Source organism: Onychomys torridus, chromosome 18 (assembly GCF_903995425.1).
Source record: "Onychomys torridus chromosome 18, mOncTor1.1, whole genome shotgun sequence".
NCBI lineage: Eukaryota > Metazoa > Chordata > Mammalia > Rodentia > Cricetidae > Onychomys > Onychomys torridus.
This window is the reverse complement of record NC_050460.1, coordinates 16,617,245-16,637,288: the sequence shown is the minus strand read 5'-3', so window position 1 is coordinate 16,637,288 and position 20,044 is coordinate 16,617,245. Positions and strand designations below refer to the sequence as shown.

The following is a 20,044-nucleotide window of genomic DNA, read 5'->3' as shown; positions in this document are numbered from 1 at the left end:
TCCAATTTTATATTAGGAATTACCCATGTTTTTATTACAGTAATTTTAGCTTCTCGGGCTGGGTGAATGATTATATTTGTCCTATTCATCATTTATGCAGCCCCAGGAGGAATGAATGCTCTATATTTAACATAAATATACTGGTTGAATACTTGAATAAGAAAAAGGTTAATTAGTTGAAGGAAACAGTTCTCCACAGTGTGAGTTATGCTCATGCATGTGTGTACTTGGTGAGAAAGGGCACGATCCATCAGGAAAGATTATGTTTGTATGAGCCAGAGCTTGACAGGAAGGTTTCTGCTTACCTCTGTTTGACAAGCCTATGACAACTATTTCATGACAATATTTGAATACTCCAGAATCTAAGAAGCTTGTTCTGTTTTATTGAAATTCAAGGGAACATCCCAGGAAGTGATGATGATTTCAATGTTGACTACAGCCAAATAGCATCCCACAAATCTGCATAAGTCATGACTACTTGAATTAATACACAAACCTTAGAAAACTTGTAAGCCTCATAATAAACAGGCTCAACATTTAATCAAAACATTTCACTGTTGCAAAGCTTTAGAAAGTTGGCCTTGTGGCTGCTGTTCATCCATATCTGCCTGACTTAATAGAAAATCTTCATTACTGATTCTACGCATTTCTCATCCTCAAAAGGCTTCCTCTGGCTGCCAGGCTGGAGAAACTTCTTCACAGTGGGGAGGTTGCTGACTCTGGTTCTCAGTGCCTGCAACAAACAAATGAGAGCCTCAGAAAGCAGCTGAAGAAATAGCTATTGCTTGTGTGCCCTGCATCCCTGCCAATCAAAAAACCAACTGATCCCCTCAATCAGCAGCAGGGTGGAGGTTGGAGACAGATACCCAGAGACAATGAGGTTGAGAGGGAGAAAATGGAGCTTTTCCCCAGTATATCTTAAAGATGCATTCTGTTCAAGTTGTTCCTATTTTCTTCTTTGGACTTTAGTCTTGCGGACTCTTTATTTCTCTAAAATTTAAGAATGAACAGTTTGTTTCTCAGATGTTGATATGTAGACACACCCAAACAGATAAAATGAAGATCTGGGACAATGGAGTCAGAAATAGTGGTAGAAAATAGACCAGGAAACTGGGTCTCGTCACAATCAACCTTCGCACTGGCAAAGACAAGTGGGAATTGCTGGGTCTGGCAGTATAGCCCAGTGGTACAACACTGCCTGATATATGCAAGGTTTATTCACTAGCACCACACAAAACAAAGACAAATAATATGATCAGGAGGGTTGAGAAATGGCTCAGTGGGCAAAATGCCTGCTATGCAAGCATGAGGGTGTGAGTTTGGATCCCCAAAACACGCATAAAGGCAAGTACAATAGTATGTGTCTTTGCCCCAGTACTATCTATACCTCTGGCTTCCATATGCATAAGCACATTTGTACACACCCATATGAACACATGCAACATCACACACACACACACACACACACACACACACACACACACATACAGAGTGGGAGTTATTAGATTGAGGAAATATGTCTGTGAAGGATGCCACCATAGAGAGAAATACAATGTTTGATAACAGAGAAGCTTGCAAAGACCTCTCCAGATAGGATCACTGTCAAGGACAAGGCTACAACAGTGATTAAAGAGAGTCTCATCAAAATCAGGATCAAATCCAAGATGGAACAGGGTATGGGAAGAGTGAGACCTTGGACTCTTTCCACTGTACAAGACAATGTAGCCTTCTTGAGGTAGTTTATGTCTCAGATCTAAGGTCTAAAATCTCATTTTGTAGGTACTGCTGGGGGCAAGGAGTAACTATGAAGGCAGGAAGAAACTAGAAGTTGGGTTAAAATATTGGATCCCATGAGGTAAGATATGGGCTGCCCCTCAGAGAGCTTGAAACAGAGCACCTTCAGCAGAGGGAAGTTGGCCAGAATGCTGGGGTCCAGCTCTTCCACATGGTAGAGAAGTTCAACCAGGTAAACATCAGCCCTGCTCAGCCTGTTGCCAACGAGATAATCTTGTCCATTGGTCTTCAACACCTGAGGGGTTCAAGATGTTAGTCAGATCTTGAAGACAACAGTCATCACATTGGGGCCTCTTGACTTTTTCTGAGGCTCTCAAATCAAATTTCCCCTCTGCTGCCTTTCCGGGTGTGTGTGTAGCCCCACATCTTGCCCTCTGACCTGACTCATGATGAAGTCAAGAAGCAGATGTCTGCCCATCATTTTTTCATCTGTCATTCACTGCTTTTCATACATGTGAGACACTCCCAGCTCCAGCCCCACTACTTCTTCCTGATCCCCCCACCACACACACACACACACACACACACACACACACACACACACACACACACACACATACACACACACACTAAAAGGGGTGAAGATCTGTATATAGAGTGTCCCCTCACTGTATTCTGTAGCCTCTTAGTGGGAAGTGGCTTCAACTGTGTGAAGACATCCTTCACACTGAGTAGACTGCTTCAGTGGTTACATTCCTCCTCATTCTGCTCTCCTAGTACCCTCATAGCCATGGCATCAAGAGTAAGCTTGATCGTCATCTCCTCTGCAACACTGACTTGGGCTCTTTATACTATGGCAGCCTCTGCAGTGCCGAGGAAACAAAGGATTAACTCCATGTCTGTCTCCAATTAACTTTGGAATGCTAGAAAAAGATATGGTGGTGGAAAGAAGAATGTGTAGGTGGGGGAGGGGAGGAATGGACACATACAACAAAGCCAGCACCACAGGATGCTGGATTTGCCATCCAGTAGATAATAACCATGTGTTCTTTAATCTAACTTCCTTCCTTCCTTCCTTCCTTCCTTCCTTCCTTCCTTCCTTCCTTCCTTCCTTTCTTTCTTTCTGCTTGGAGGTAGGGTTTCATGTGGCCCAGGCTAGCCTCAAACTTACTGTGTATTTAGCCTAGTCTTGAACTGATCTTTCGGCTTCCATGTCTTGAGCACCCAGCTTACCGGCTTGCATCACCATACCTGTCTCAATCTTTGTAGACGGATGACAGTTTTTATTTAAAAAAAAATTGGAGTAACATAAATTTGCTAAAATAATCCTTCAATGTTAAAGTCATGAATAATAAAGAAGAAAAATGCTATAGTACTACCAATTGAAAATAATATGTTAGGCTGGGTGGTGGTGGTGGTGGTGGTGGTGGTGGTGGTGGTGCACGCCTTTAATCTCAGCACTCAGGAGGCAGAGCCAGGCAGATCTCTGTGAGTTTAAGGCCAGCCTGGTCTACAGAGTGGGATCCAGGACAGGCACCAAAACTACTCAAGAAACCAAAAAAAAAAAAATTTTATCAAATACATACCAGATTATGTATACATATAGAAATATGAATGACTGCTTGGCAAAAGAACAAAATGATAATGTAATTTACATGTTTTACAGATATTCAAGGGGCTCTTCGGTTTCACAGTATAGGTGACAAGTTGTAATCAACAGAGAACATCTCTTCATGGGATAAATTCTAATTTGTCAGAATCCCAAGGGCCAAGAGGGAGAATCTGTGGATATGAGCATCTATATTCTTCCCTATACCCTGGATCTGACACACAAGCAATGAATTAATATTTGTTGAATGAAGAATAATCTAATGCTAAGCAAGTTTTTACATAACAGGTAGGAACAATAAGAGCCATTTGCTAAAATATCTCAGCATTATTGAAACCTGAAGAATACAGGGGAAATGCCCACGGTAAGTGAAGTAGAAGTGAATGGAACTCAAATGGCTCTTCCTTTATCTGCAAGGCTCCTGCCTCAGTGACAAGCTTCGACATTTCTTTTTTGTTCAGTTGCCCTAACAGTGTTTGATTTTGAAACCAGGCCTCTTCATTTGTAAATGGAGCTCTAAGTAGGGTGGTACACATACAACAAACAGATGTACATATGTATATGAAAATAGAACTTTATTCCCTTGTTCTTGTGCAACTTTCTTTTAAAAATCTGAGAGCAGTGTCACTAATTCTCGCAATTATGTTTTTCTTTGTATTTCCTCACTGTCTCTTCCCTTCCATGCCTCTGACAATATTGTGCAGACACTCTGAATCCATCCAGAAACAGTGTAATACTCTCCTCATGGAGACCTGTTTCAGGCTTCCCGAGACTTGGGGGTAGAATGTTTTCTGATACGTTACTCTCATTTTGATGCTCTTGAGACAAAAGATTAGTGTCCTGTTCAATCAGGTCCAGCCTTTAGTATGGCTCAGATGTTTACACACTCCAAGTCCTAATTGTGACTGTGAAATCTGTCCAAAAATATTCTATAATGAGTCACAGAAAAAAAAATTTGGTGGTGGTGGGAACACAGTATTTGCTATAACTGTTAAAGGCTCTTTACACAATACCTTGAGTGTTTGGGTACTGAATGAACAATAGTGGAGTCCATTCTGGAAGTGAAGACCAACAGCCCAAGAACACCTAGGCCCTTTTCCTCTTGCCTCTGTTGTGACTGACGGTTTGTATCCCCCACAAATCAGCATGATAAGAACTCCAGCCCACAGCATGATGCTGTTAGTAAGTAGGACCCTTGAGAGGGGTAGAGATTCTACAGTTTAAGGGCTCATGAATGGTATTCCTTCTCCCAAGAAGGGGGCTCCAGAGATCCCTCGCCCCCTTCTGCCATTGAAGACACAGACAGAAGGCAGGCATACATGAACCAAGGAGTAAGTCTGGCTAGAAACCAATCTGCAATGTCTTGATTTTATACTTCATAGCATCCAGCACAGTGAGAAATAAGTGTCTAAGGTTTAACCCACACAGTGCTTGGCATTTTTGTTGCAGCAATGTTAGCTGCTCAGATGCCCCCTGAGGACTAATAGGCCCTCTGAGTGCCTCTAAAGGTCAAACAGCATGCACTCACCTTCTCATAGGCAGGGAAGTAACGGTTCCTTGCTTTGTCCTTGATCTTGGCAAGGTTTCCCTCTTTCTCCTCTCGGGGAACGTAAGGTTGATGGAGAACTATTTCATCCAGATCCATCAGACCTTCAGTATACATGTCAATGCTGAAAAACAGACAAGCATTCTGCCAAAGCCATCTTGCCTCACATTTTAGAGTTGAAAATCATAAAAGGCAGTGGTCAAATAGTTCACCTCTGATGGGGCTATGGAGCCAGTAATAACAGATTTTTACTTGCTGATTAGCAATCCTTTTGGATTTTTTTTTTTTTTTTTGGAGACAGGATCTTGCTATAGCTCTGGTTGGCTTTAAACTCACAGAGATTCTCCTGCCTTTGTCACTGAATTTTCTGGGATAAAGGCAAATGCCACCACCTTCAGTAACATTCCCTTTCGAATGACCTCAAGGGCTAGCAAGAAATGTTCCTTTCTTCATCCATTCTTCTGTTAACATTTGACTCATTTTCTACTGTTTGAACATTATACTTTTTGAACATAATGCATCTATGAACATCCTGTGAACATTATTCCCAAGGATGTATTTTTGTTTCTCTTGTGTGTTTATCTGATAATGGAACTGCTGTGTTATTGGTGACTTGATGTTTAACTTTTTGAGAAAATCCCCACAGTTGCACGGTTTAGTTTGAATGGGGTGGTTCTATCAAGAGAGAGAAAATTTCATGATCAGTCTTGACACCCCCAAGAACCCTCTAGTTCCCACAAAACAGCTTCATGCAACCCTGGTGTCTCTACCAGACTCTATGAGCCACAATCAGCCTGACTGATGTAGATTTACATGGTAACCTAGGATCATGGCTGCAATTGTCAGAACTGGATGATCAGCTCTTTGGGGTCTCCTCTTTACTGACAGCCAAAGCTGTCCACCTCTTTTTGTATTTCTGAAGCTATTGGCTGGAATGTTGCTTCTGAAGCCTAAGCAAAGGGAAACCTGACTCCTCCATCTCCTATTCTACATGAGACACACCTAACCTCTCATATTCTTCCCTCAATCCCATAGTCCTCTACTTAGCTGATGTCAGTGTATGTATGCCAAAGCACCCAGGCCCATTGTGTTCATGGGTCCTTTCCCATCATTCTGTTCACTCAAGATAGGACCTAAATATTTCCTAGAGTAAGTATATCATACAGGGCTCTCTCCTTCATGTCCTTCCCATAGAGGTTGTATTTGGAGGCAATGTAGTTGAGAATGGCTCGGGTCTGCACCAGCTTCATTCCATCAATTTCCACCATGGGCACCTGCTGGAACATCAAACTCCCATCTATTGGACAAAGCAAAGAGAAAAGAAAATAAGATGTTTATGAGCATATGTAATATGACACACATATGTAATTATTATATATATTCAATCCATGGTCAGACACATTCAAAACAAAAATTATTTGATGAAATGACAGAAAAATTAAAAACAACTAATTACTTGATAACTAAATTTTCAGTAGCATAGCATTTAATTTTTTTTCTGTTTTTAGTGTCCTCTAAGTTCTACTGTTTTATCTTATTGACATTTTAATTTTGGATTGACAATACTTCTGTATTTGTTGCATAGGATGTGATGGTGTGTTTAACTCACATTCATATATATTTTAGGAAGAAGTTGAAGGAGGTATAATTGTACTATTAGCTGGTACCCTTAAAATAAAAAAGAAGATCTCAAAGTCTCTCGCTGCTCATGGCATCAGGGCAAGATCATAAACCCGCTTCTGTGTGGGTTTCCTGTGTGTTTTTCACTAACAGCAAGGGTCAGTATATGCTGAGTAGGCCCAGAGACCCTCACCCATAGATGTGGATCTTCCTGTTTCTTTCTTTCTTATCCTCCCTCATAGTATTCCACATAATCAACACAACCCTCCTGTTAATCCTATAATGCAATATCACTAGGGAATTAGTTTGTAAAACCTGATAGAACTCAAGATAAGTGGCTGACATATTTGCTCCTGGCATCTAGTGAATTGTGTGTGGATGGCAGGTTGTGTGGGAACCTGAGCTAACTGTAGCAAGCATGGGAAGCAGAGACAGGACATTCATGGGGCTTTGGGGATGATTTCAGCAAATACAGAGAGAGTTTCAGCCCTTTTTTTTTTTTGTCAGAGCTGAGGACCGAACCCAGGGCCTTGCACTTGCTAGGCAAGTGCTCTACCACTGAGCTAAATCCTCAACCCCCAAGTTTCAGCCTTTTTAACCGAGCTATTCACCAGCTCTGCTCACAGAGACCTGTGACTGACAATCTACCACCCTTTCATCAATGAATACTACACTTACATAGGTTATGTCTAATGTTTAAAGCTTCCATTAGAAACCCTCTCTGGAACATTTAGATCTTTGTTCTTACCATTTCTTAACCTTGCCAAGTCATCCTGAGTTTTCAGAAATTTTTCTTCAAACTAGAATACAGAAAGAATAAACAAGTCTTTATTAATCAATTTCATTGTGTTCCAGGCTTTTAACTTTGATGATTCCTGTCTGCAGATAATACAAGAGAAGGAAGATATCTTTTAATTTGGCAAGGACAGAGGTGAACTAATCATGGCTGGTGGGAACTGAGAGCAGATCTTTTAAGAAAAGAGCTGTGGTCACAGCACATTGCTTCTCTTTCTTGTAGTTGACATCGTGTTTCCCAGCACTCTGCCTATGTGGCTGATTAAGTCATAGGTTACAGGAATGCTAGTGGAAGGAAAGTGCTGGTCTTTTCTTCCCGCTACCATTTATAATATTCCAGCCTATTTCCTAATGAGATCAGAAGGAAGATGTCTGGGTACCCAAGATGGAAGATGGCATAGGGCAGTGCCCAACATCTGCTAATAGGTATGATCTGTGACTTTAAACACAATGATCTGTAATTATTTTTAAAACACAACATTGGAACCATTACAGAGGTAGATAAGAGTCAAGTGGTGGAATCTCAACTCTAGGCTTCTGATGCTATTTGATAAAATGCTCAGCCCTTCCACTGGTGGAGAATCTGCTTTTTTTAGATCTGACACAAAAGTGGACAAAGAATGGCTCTTTAGGGAGCTAAAGAGTATCTAAGACCAATAGGAATTAGCCTCTAGGTCTGTGACATGCCAAACTCTCCATAGTTTTAATCAGCCTCTGCAGACTTAGCTTCTTTGTAGGAATTCTTGTTCACAGGTTCTTTTTGACACCATCCTTTCAGTTTTTAAAAATAGGTTAAATTGAGCTTATATTTATGAATAATGTACTTCACCCTAGTAATTTAAATATTTTCTTGAAATTGCAAAGTTCAGCTAAAAGCCCATAAAAAAAGTTATCAGTGTTGTACCCAGAGTCTCCCAAAGACCATCAAGAGACCAAATCCGACGCAAAAGCAAAGAGTATTTTTATTGTTGTGAATTAACTTGGGCCTTTCCATCTGTCTGAATTAGTAGCAGAGCAGGAGAGACCCTGAGTAGCAATGGGGCAGGATTTTTATAGGGGATGAAGCAAGGGGGAACTTGGGGTTTGCAGACTATACAGGAACAGACTCAGGATTGATATACTTCCCAACCAAAGGTGCTTAGTTAGCCTGCAGCTGCAGGAAAACTATTATATATTTCAGTGGTTGCTGTGGTTATTACATTTTTTTCTTTATCATGAGCCTACTAATGTGGGAGCCTACAGAGTTTTCCTAGTGAGATCTGTGCTTGCTTTACCAGCAAGGCTACACAAAAGGATGATTGAACCATGGGCCTGGGTACCAGGTGTTCAGAAGGGTCTATACTTGGTTTTGTCTAGCAAGGGGGAGGTCTTTTGTTATAAAAAGCCCTTTTGAATAAAGTTCTGGACCAGTGGATAAGGATTCAGGCCCTCCCAAGGCTATCCTGTGTTTCTATCTATTTATCTCCATTCTATATTTCTATCTAAATCTCATATCCCTTTCTCCTCAAGAGTACCCAGGTAAAGGTGGGGGCAGGTCCCCCACATGCTAGCTGTAACTTTTAATTGGCTTCCTCTGCTTTATGGGGACATGTGGTAGGGTTTTTCTGTAACTAGAGCTAGGCCCAAGGTCAGGGGCTCAAGGGCATTCTGTGTTGTGCCAAGGGCCTACATCCTATTGAATCTTTTCCAAAGTCCATCATGGCTGCAGATTGGCCACCACAGGGGCCTGGGCAAAGGCCTTGGTTCCTCAATCAAGGCATGTGCCTCTTGTTGACATGCTGTGGCCATGTCTCATGCTAGCTGTGAGATGGTACAATCAATCACTCAACACAGGAAAGACTTCATTCGTTCATTTGTAAAGTTAGAGGAAATGTATTCTTCTTTAAAATAATAGTGGAATGTTCTCAAAACACTCAGTACCTCAATTTCCCCACAGAAAGCAAGTATAGTTAAGTAATACAGTGGTGTTATTTTCAGTGATTTTTCTGCTTTCCTGGATTTCCTGGTTGTAAGATGTCAGGACTTCCAGGTTATTAAGCATGCTCCAAGGATCAGTTTCTTGTGCATCTATATGATCACCTGGTCTCACATCCAGGGACCCAGGAGGGTGGGCAAGGTGGGATGGCACTGGAGTGTGATGCTGATGCTGAGGCTGCTGATAGATGGGGCTATAATGATCACCCTTTGTACACAGTAGGTCTTAGCCAGAGGATACAGGACTTGTTCTCAGAAGGCCCCTCAGTCATGCTGAGAGTCAGGAGAGGAGGCTGCATCACTGCCACATGCTCTTCCTGCATGAACTCACTCTGCCCAGAAGCTCTGAACTCTTCACACACAAGGCGCCATCTGATTGCTTGGGAAAACTGACCACTCATTTTTGTAAAGAAAACAGTCTGTGATGATTCTACAATTTTTTCTTGTTTCTTCATTAAATTGAAACAGGATTAGGCCATACAATCCATACATTCACAGAGTGGTTGTGAAAGGGGACTAATCTGAGGCTTTGGTAAACACTTTGCTATGAAGCTGAGGAGGCCGTGGGTAGGTGGGACCTCATGTTGTAGCCTCCCTTTCTGCCCACTGCCTCCCAGGGACCAGATCTCTTGGCAGTTTCCATGACTTCCTTTTTAGAAAACCTGTCACCCAGTTATGGGCTCCCTGTGGCCTAAATTAAGAAGTTTTTTTTTTTTTTTTCCTTGTGACAGTTCTAGAAAGCAGTGTTCTACTGAATCACAGAGATTCCTACTGGATTCCTGCTCAAGCAGTTGGAAACATTGCCTTTTAACCCTGTAAAAAATTGATTCCAATTTTGCAAATGAAGCTGTGTATGGTTTGAACAAAAACTCCTGGAAGGAGTCTATTCTACATCTGTAGAGACTGATGAACAGATTGGAATTTCAGTATTGGGAAGAAATTGCAATTCTGTTAAGTAAGTCCAGAGTCATTACTTTGTCTTGAGCTAGTTTTAGCCTTGTGAAACAGTCATTCTTTACCCCACCTTGTATTTGAACTAACATCGTCTGATAATAAATAGAAACCTCTTAGACACTATTGATTTATCAGAACACTAGCTTCTACCAATCCAAGAGGTAAGAATGTCATTGGAGACTCTCTTAGGCCTATAGACTAGCTCTCTTCATCTCCTTGTCCCTGACTCTATGGTGTACCCACCAATGTATTTTAAACTTCCTTAGATTTATGACTTTCTTTGTTCTGCAAAACTATAAAAACCCTGTGAAACTACTTTCATCTTTGTGATGTTTTGAATAAGCATGGCCCCATGGATTCATGTGCTTGAATACTTGGCCTATAGGGTGTGGCACCATTAGGAGGTGTGGCCTTATTGGAGTAGGTGTGGTCTTGTTGGAGTAAGCATGTCACTGTGGGGGCAGAGTTTGAGGTCTCATATGCTCAAGATATATCCAATGTGGTAGACAATGCATTTCCTTTGCCTTCAGATCAAGATGAAAAACTCTCAGCTCCTTCTCCAGCACTATGTCTGCCTGCATGCCACCATGTCCCACCATGATGATAATGGACTAAATTCTAAAACTGTAAGCCAGCCCTAATTAAATGTTTTCTTTTATTGGAGTTGCCATGGTCACGGTATCATTTCATAGCAAGAGAACTCCTAACTAAGACAATCTTGGAACATGGAATTTAAGGTAACCTAAATCCATCTGTGTTCCCTGGGACATGGTCTGATTCTAGAATAAACTATCTCTTATTCCTGTTAAAATGAGATCTGTAGCCGGGTGGTGGTGGTGCATGCCTTTAGTCCCAGCACTTGGGAGGCAGAGCCAGGCGGACCTCTGTGAGTTCGAGGCCAGCCTGGTCTACAGAGGGAGATCCAGGAAAAGCGCAAAGCTACACAGAGAAACCCTGTCTCAAAAAAACACAAACAAAAACAAACAAACAAAAACAAAAAACAAAAAAAGAAAAGGAAAGGAAAAAAAAAAAGATGAGAGCTGTGGCTTTTATGTTGACAGTATGCTTCCCAAAGGCCAGCACTGCATCTGCCTTTTTTTTTTGCCCTGTATCCTAAGGACCCCGCAAACAACCAGAATGCTCTAGATAACAGGAATGAATGTGTTTCATGGTTAACAGAAGCGTTGTACTGTGTCTCCTGCCCACCCCTCCTCTGGAGCATGTATTTTCTTTTTTTCCCCTCAGAACTGAGGATCTAAGCAAGTACTCTACCACTGAGCTAAATCCCCAACCCCGAAGCATGCACTTTCTAAGAGTGTATGTTTCTGTTCTTTTTTTTTTGTTACCATGCTGGATATGTATAGAAGTCAACAGAAAATTATAATGTTCCTCATTGTTCCCCTCACTTTCAACAACTATCAAATAAAGGCGACCAGCTTTCATCTACACCTCTTCTTTTGTGATCACTTGAAAGAAATCTCAAATTTCAGCTTCACTCACACCCTCTATAACAATGTCTGAGTCAACAGCAAACTGTTAGTGCAAAGGCGGTCCCATGGGCTATAGCATAATTTCAGAATTATTACTGCATGGTGACTGCATAGATTAAAAAGAAGGCTGGAGGAGCAGCACTGTTGTGGGACATTTAGGAAGATTCACAGGAACATTTCTTTAAAGTTGAAAACATGGACCTCAACATGGAACAATCTTTCATTTGCAGAGAGGAAAATCATGCTCCATTATCTGCTTTCAGGAATGTCAAGCAAAGTCATGACAGGGTGATATCTCTGCAGATAGGCCTCAGGCAGATGTCACAGCAGCTGCTCTAGATTACAAGAAGACATTGTTCTCATAGAGGACAACAATTCATGTTTATCACTGTTCCATGACTTTACAGTCGGACAAGACATGGAGGAGGAGGAGGACACTAATGAGCCATACCACCATCAGGCTGAGGCTAATGGGTGTGTATAAGTTTTGTGTGTACAAATTACTTACACGTATTTTAGTGTTTTTGAAGATTTATTTTTTATCCCCTTTCTCCTTTCTGGTGTGTGTGTGTGTGTGTGTGTGTGTGTGTGTGTGTGTGTGTGTGTGTGATGAGTATGGGGTGGGAGGGACTGGTAGAAGAAATAGATCTAGACTTGGAGTTACTGGTGGTTGTCAGCTGACTGAAGAGGGTTCTGGGAATTGAACTCAGGTCCTGTGGAAGTGTAACAAGTGCTCTTAACTACTGAGCAATTTTTCCAGCCCTTCTTTTAATGTTAATTATTGATAATGAAAACAAGAATTTATTAGGATAAATCTGTGGGTTACTTAATACTAAGTTTTTTTTTTTTCCCCCCTTAGGTCATTAAGACACTTTGACGGCTCATGTGAGAAAAATGTTTGGTAAAATCAATTTCAGGTTCAAGTTAAAAATGACTCAAGTCAAAACATACCTCCACTCCAGCTGCAGCCAAGAGCCACCGGATAGGCTCCATTCTGCCACGGCCATCGAAGTAGTGAAGGACTGGCTTCCTGGCCATGGCAGCAATTGCTTGGTTTTTCTAAACAGGAATGAAACACACCGGCTGTTAAAAGTCTGTCCTGTGAGGGTGTTCGGACAGTAGCCACTACACTGAAGAAGGCTGGCTTCCTTATGGCAGGGTTGGAGATATTCAAAGAACAAGTTCCTTAGTTCAAATAGTTACCCATTAAGAACTACCCTCAGATTTCACCAAACCAGTTTTGCATCTCCATTGGTTAAAATGTGACTTTTTAAAAAAACTGGTTCATCGGTCAGAGTGGAGGATAAAAATGTATGGGACATAATGGGAAAACAGAGTACCAGCAAACTACCAATTATTGTAGACCTCTAATGGTCCTACCCATTACACCCCACTCTCTTTTTCTCTCTTTCCTTCCCCTCCTCTCATCTGCTCCTCCTTCCCCTCACCATGAAGGTTTAACATAGGGCTTTGCATGTGCTTGGCAAGCTTTGTATCCCTGAGTTACAGCCCCAGCCCTGATCTCTTCTAACACATTGCCTATAATAGTCACATGACTGCATGAACTTGCTATTTCTCCATTTTTCAGTTAAGGAAACTGGCTATCAGATAGCTTTGAGGCATGGTTCACAACCACACCAAACCAGTGAAAGATGTAAAAAAAAAAAATCACAAAGAGGAATAAAAACAAGAAGGATCTGTATCCTCATGTGTGAAATCTCATAACTGATCATCTCAAACCCAGAGGACATGGTTAGCAGCATGACCAGGGCAGCAGGCACTGTTTAGCCCTTTGGCTGTTAGGCTGTGTTTGATCAAAAGCAGAGGTCAGGCTTCAAAGCGTCTGTTGTACCAAATGGATAGAGTATGCTGAGAATAACTCAGCTGCCCTCTAAAACAGCCATATTCTGCCCACAGACAGAGAATGCCAATTCCTTGCCTCTTTGCGATGTGATTTTCTTTCTTTGTGTCTGCATTTCTATGTGAAATCAAGGAAGAGGGGTAGTGCTGAATTCATTTAACAGAATACACAGCCAAGTTCAGGGGTGTCCATGTCTGCTGGGTACCTTGTTCAGTTCATCTTCATTGTATCCTAATAAAAAAAGATCACCTACTGGGACTTATGAAATTTTTTTCCAGTGTGTAGTTGTAGAGATAGAGGTTTCCAGAGGAGCCTGCCCAAGATCCATCATTCCAGTATTCATTCTTCGATTCAAAACCAAGGTCTAGGTTGTATTAGTTGTGGTATTAATTTCAAAATATGGTGGAAATCTCTAGGTGGGTTATAGAATCCCCCCCCTTTTTTTTTAACAAAATAGAAAAGGATAGGAAGTGTCACTGTGCAGAAAGGGTTAAGGACATGGATGTGTTTTCAGTTCAGTGTGTATACCTTGTATGTGTGGACATTTGCATGTGTGTGTGCTCATTCAGACATTGTGAATGAATAAGAGGTCCTGCTGAGTCCATTAATGAAATTTGATGCTCTCCATCTCAGGTTGCTTGGACACAGAACACAGCAAAGAACCAGAGAATAAAATAGAAGTGGGTCCTGGGCTAGATGGAGCTAGTAAGATCATGAGAGTAAACTAAATACCCAGGAGTCACTGAGACCAGAGGCTTCAGCGCCCCCCACAGACCGAAAGACTGTTGTAAAACATATTTCTTCTTGCAAAGTTTTGATGTTGTGCAGTTTGAAACAATCTCCTTGTCTTTACCAACAGATTTTCTTTTTAATATGTACACTTGGATTTAAAAAAGCAAACTACTTTAAATAGTGTCACTTAAGATGTAGCACTCCTAAGCTCCCACCTTAACATTATAAAATTTGTTGGAAATGCGACCACTCCATCTTTCTTACTATTTAGAATGTAAATATTGCATGTTTTTTTTAGAGGGATAATCCAACAGAATGAAAGAGAGAGTAAAGTTCACTTGGCTTCAGGTATTTGATTGTTGGGGACACAGAGCCAAGTGATTCAAATCTGCTCACTAATCCTATTATCATTGATAGAGGATCGAGTTTCACAGTATTTCATCATAATGCTCCTCACTCTAACATTCTCCACTTTCCAAACAAGAGCCTTCCAAAGGTCAATGCACAGCTAGGACACAGCCTCACAGAGTCAACAGAATTACAATGAGAGAGACTGAATGACTTGATGGGGTCTCAACATGTTCCTCAGTCACAGTCAGTTCCCAGGAGTAACTGCCCTGTCTACAACCACCATGGGAGCAGCTTATGGTGCTGGACTTACAGAGGGTTTCATCAAGTTCAGTGAGAAACACTACACTCCCACTCTCATAGCATTTGATTATTGACTTTCTCCTGGTGCAGGTCAAGGCTTCCCCACTCCATCCTGGAGCCCTCCCTGAGCTCCATGCTGCTCTCCTGAGGACCTACTGCCCATTTCCCAGAGTCCTTCAGCCTAGGCAAGTTTGAAGAGGAAATGAGGGAACCTCTAGTTCAAGAATGCCCTTCTATGATCAGCTTTTCTGGAACTCCAGGGAAAGAAAGCTTCATAAAGGTTTTCAGTGCTTTACTTTGAAGACTTAGGGAACTCAGTGTGATGAGGACAACATAGTTTTATTTGTTCCGGTAAGAAAACTGGCTTCTGCATGTGGCGATACATGACTGTAATCCCAGTATGGGGCATGCTGAGGCAGGAGGATAAAGAGTTTGAGGCTATGTTCACACACACACACACACACACACACACACACACACACACACACACACACACACACACACCAGATCTTGACTCAAAATCACAACAACAAAACAGAATATAAGCCAGGTGGTGGTGGCGCATGCCTGTAATCCCAGCACTCCTGAGGCAGAGGCAGGTGGATCTCTGTGAGTTCGAGGCCAGCCTGGTTTACAGAACTAGTCCAGGACAGGCTACAAAGCTACAGAGAAACCCCGTCTCGAAAAACAAAAACAAAAACAAACAAACAAACAAAAAACAGAATATAAGCAAGCAAAAAGCATATAAAGAAAAAATGTCAAAAGAAAATGGGATTCTTAAAAAAAAAAAAAAGAATAAATTTATAGTGATTCCAGTAGTAAATTCACATCTCTGGTGAATCCTAACATCTAGCTAGTTAAGAGTGATACACCCTTAAGAGGTTGAAGGAAGTCTTACTTGTAAGTCCTTCCATTTAGAGATGTGTTGACCCAATAGATTACTAAATCTGAGTCTCAGTTTCTCTTCTTACTATAAAACTGTCACACCTGCCTACCTCAGGCGCCAAAGAGCAATACAATGAATCAATGCATATAACATTCATAATAGAAACATAGTACAAGCACATTCACCATTGCTCTAGTCCCTAGGAGACGAGCATGTTTTGGAACATCAGCCATCCCATCTGGAGCAATTGCAATGCAACAGGGGATGATCGTTGTCTGATTTGGTCCTTTCCCTGTAAGGTTTTACAGCTATTCATATGCCTCTTGCGAAGCTGGCAGAGCAGTATGTGCTCCATTGTAACTTCACATCATCTGTCTCTAGAGACCTCCACCTATGATCCTGATTCAGATGGATAAGCAAGTGAGAACCATAGAAGGCAAGTCAGCTAAGACAATGGGGATGCTATCCCTTCTGCACTGGGGTTGGGGTGCTACTTGCCAGAAAGAGCAGATTTTAGAAGTCTGAGATATCTGCCTTCCTCCCGTTAAATCACGACCTCATTTCACACAAACATTACTGTGCAGCATCTTGCCAGCCTGTTCTTCTATAACATCTATTCAATATCCTTTCCACAGATTTATTTCCTGTCAATTGTTAGACCTGGTTAGTTTGACACCTGGACTTTCAGCCCCTTTCCCCCCAGTGGTAACATTTGTTCTGTGGCATTGTTGACTTCCACATTCTAATGACCTGTGCATTCCAGCTAACTGCCAAATGATCCAGTGTTTGTCCTTCCCATTCATACTTCTCAAGTGTTAGCCCTTGAAAAGTCAGCTCCTTCACTGATCCTCAGCCAGAGCTTAGGCTACTTCAGTGCTGAGGCTGGGGACTCATTGGACTGTCACAGCCTGAGGGTAGGGGATATACATATGAAATACTGTATTCTCTTGGGTTGTAGAGGTCATGATTCCTCTCAATATACTAAAACAGAGGGGGAAGCCCTTCATGGGAAGGGTAAGCCAGTCAAAATGGGCAGTGTTGTGTAGCTATTTCCTCTGAATTAAAATATAGTCTTGTGGAGGGAAGTGCTAACCTTATGTGTGAGTATAAGGAAGCTAAGGAAACATAAGAGGCACAGGAAGATCATAAAAGCCACAAGGTTCACAAGCCCCTCCCCAGGTGATAAAAGTAGTGAACAATTGCTGGGAAAGGATTGTCCACTGGACCTTCCTACAACCCAGGCAGGAAGCTCTAGGAGGCAGATTTGAGTCATCATCTATGCCTTTGCATCGACGTGCTCCTGTAATTAACCTCAGTAAAGTCCTTAGTCCCCAAAGTTAGATGTGGATGAAATAGTTGCCTTCATTGTCAGTGGTACCCTATCTGGGGTGAGTAGAGACTTATTCACATCTCCCCAGGAAGGTCACACAACTGACAGTGGTGCTGAGTTTGGGGACTCTGTCTGCCCTGCCATTCTTCTGCTGTGCTAGGACTCAGGTCCGATGTCACTGGTGATCAACTTAATTACTGCAAAGACTGGATGACAATCTCCCACCCCTGACATGGAAAACAACTTGCTTCTATAGCAGTAAATTTGAGTGGAGTTTCCTAGCCTACATAGTTTTAGGACATTGTTGCTGGCAGTGGAAGATGCTGCTCAAGGCTGCCAGCTGGAGCAGCTGGGGTTTTACTCAGAGATTCTGCTAACTGGAAGCTGAGATACTTGGACTCCTACCCCAGGGAAGAATTTCAGGGTATGTCAGCAGAAAACAATGTTGTAGTTCATGAAGACAAGGCCTGTCTTCCACTCAAGGCTCAGGGACTTTCTGAGTGCAGGAACAGTAAGAGAGCAGGTAGAAAGAATGCACAAGCTGAAAAATGCGAAGGGTGCTGTGAGGTGCAATCCTCCTCCATGACATGGCTGTTCCCTACTTGAAACCATTGTCACCATGGTTACCCGCACAAAGTCAATCCAGTTAAAAATTCCAGTGTGAGAGAGAAGGGCTTCCCCTTGCTCCATCTCTGCTTGAAGAGCTATTGGGGGCTGACACTGCTGAGGCAAGAGAGCCTCTTCTCTTTTGGGGAATCACCTTTGGTCGGTTGATCTTGACCCAGTGGATGACTCCACAGCTATGTGCATTTGGGCAAAACTCATTGGACTCAGTGGGTAGGAAAGCAAGAGGATGACAGGAAGTTGGGTGGGGGAGGTGTGTTGAGAGGTGAGGCAGAAGGTGGTGAAAGGAGGGAGGGAGAGAGGGAGTGATGACTGGATATGGCCAAGATACCATGTAGATATGTTGAAAATAAACTGAAAAATCCCTGCCTAAAAATGGTTTTAGCATAGTTTTAATTAATGAGAGGGAGGGAGAAACAGAGGGAGGGAGGGAAAGAGTGGGAACCATGGAGGGAGTGAGGGAGAGAGGGAGGCAGAGACATGGAGAGAGAAAGGAAGGGGAGGGTACAGGGAGGAGGAGGAGGACTATTTGGAGCAAGGAAGGAGACTAGCAGAAGAGGGGGCAAGAGAGGGTAGCAGGGATAAATATGGTCAAAGTATTCTTATATACTTGATTGCAAGTAACTTTATACAGTGAGTTTACACTCAATGATTCTGAAAAAGAAAAGAATATAACCAGGTATTTTTATGGGCAGAAAGAGAGAGAGATTAAGAGAGAGAGCTGTATTAACAATAGCTATCCAACATAGTTGTGTTAAGTTTGTTGTAACAACTGTCTAAAGGATTAAAAAGTTATGCAACATTTTTTTTTATCCAAAGAGTTTCCCCATAATCAAATAGATTGTAAATGGTTGATGAGGCACATTGCTCTGATGTATGGTTTATGAGGCATATTGCGCTGAATTATAGGCAGATAAGATAGAATACAAGTCAAAACATGGTTAGTGATCAACGCAGATGTTTTGATTACAAACATAATTCATAATAGTAATCAAAATCTCAGCCAGCAGAGGTGAGGAATTCATTTTTCTTCCTCATCTCCTTAATTCTCCCTGTCCTTATGTCTTGCCTCCAGATCACAATTCACAGTCCCACATTGGTTTCCTCTCTAGAGAATGCCATTCTAGCATCACTACCACGCTCTCTTCCTTGGACATAATTCCAGTGTGTCTGGGCTGTTACCCCCTCTCTCTCTTCCTTAGGAAGTTAATTTTTCTCCTACAATTGTCAAACTCCAATTTTCCAAATCCTTCATTTTTATATCACTGTAACAGTGTATCCAGCAGAAATGGAATTAACAATTCTTAGACTGCCCTGAGTGCACCAAGTGTTCAAAACATATGTATAAAACATATGTTTTCTTGTGCTGAAGTCTTTTCTAGGTGCCAAAGTGTGTGTGTGTGTGTGTGTGTGTGTGTGTGTGTGTGTGTGTGTGTAAAATTGATTTGATATAGCACTTACCTTTTTAAAAAGTTGTTCCCTCTAAAAAGCTCCACAACACATAAGAGTTCCTGATGTTTTATAACTATTTGTTAATTTGAATAAGCCCTTCCCAGGCAAGGGCAGACAATCCAATAAGAGACAAGCTGCTCCCACACTGCCCAGAGGCCAGTAGTATCCACCAGAGATTAGAAGGAAAATGCAAAGTCATGCCTGTGTTGCTAAAATTTTGGTTAATATATTACCTTTTCAATGCTGCCAGAGGAAAACTGGAAGAACATGATTCAGACAGATTTAACTCTGTGTGGCAGTGAGGATGCACTTTCACAAGAAACTCTTGTGAGGTTTTCATGAGTGGCAGGCAAGGGCTAAAACAAGCAGGAAATCTCTGTTTAGCTAAGCAGGGAGATACTGTAAAGAGCCAGCTATTGACACTAGGGAGATTTCTGTTTAATGGGCCACCAGGTAAGGTACAGAGCAAACAGCTGAGTTTCAGATACTAGTGATTATTAATATGAGTATGTCCCAAATATTGTAGGAATGTGCTTATGCTAAAAAGATGTTTTCTTTGAAATTCACATCGACATGGGTGTCCTGCTTCTTGCTTTCTCACCAATAGGCCTTTAGATGTGGTTTGTGTTAGATCTTCTACCTTCAGCTACTAATGCACTTTCTCAATAATGGTGCCTCAGGTTATTTTCATATTATGTGTTTAATGTGCTTCTCTCGTGGGCTTTTGTGTGTGTCAAGTCCCTATAAATGGGACCATAGTACTAACTCATTCAATTAATTTAGAAT

At 41.8% G+C, this 20,044-nt stretch overlaps 1 protein-coding gene across 1 annotated transcript; it reads right to left on the bottom strand.

Moving 5' to 3' along the window:
- Window positions 1-426: 426 nt before the first annotated feature.
- LOC118569920 (glutathione S-transferase alpha-3) lies at window positions 427-19,312 on the bottom strand. Its single transcript, XM_036168191.1, has 7 exons — window positions 19,268-19,312; window positions 12,674-12,781; window positions 7,258-7,309; window positions 6,054-6,186; window positions 4,872-5,013; window positions 1,898-2,029; window positions 427-733 (listed from the first exon to the last, which is right to left on the bottom strand). The coding sequence occupies exons 2-7, from the start codon at window positions 12,758-12,760 to the stop codon at window positions 614-616; spliced, it is 666 nt and encodes a 221-aa protein (XP_036024084.1). The 5' UTR covers window positions 12,761-12,781; window positions 19,268-19,312; the 3' UTR covers window positions 427-613.
- Between the last annotated feature and the right edge of the window lie 732 nt (window positions 19,313-20,044).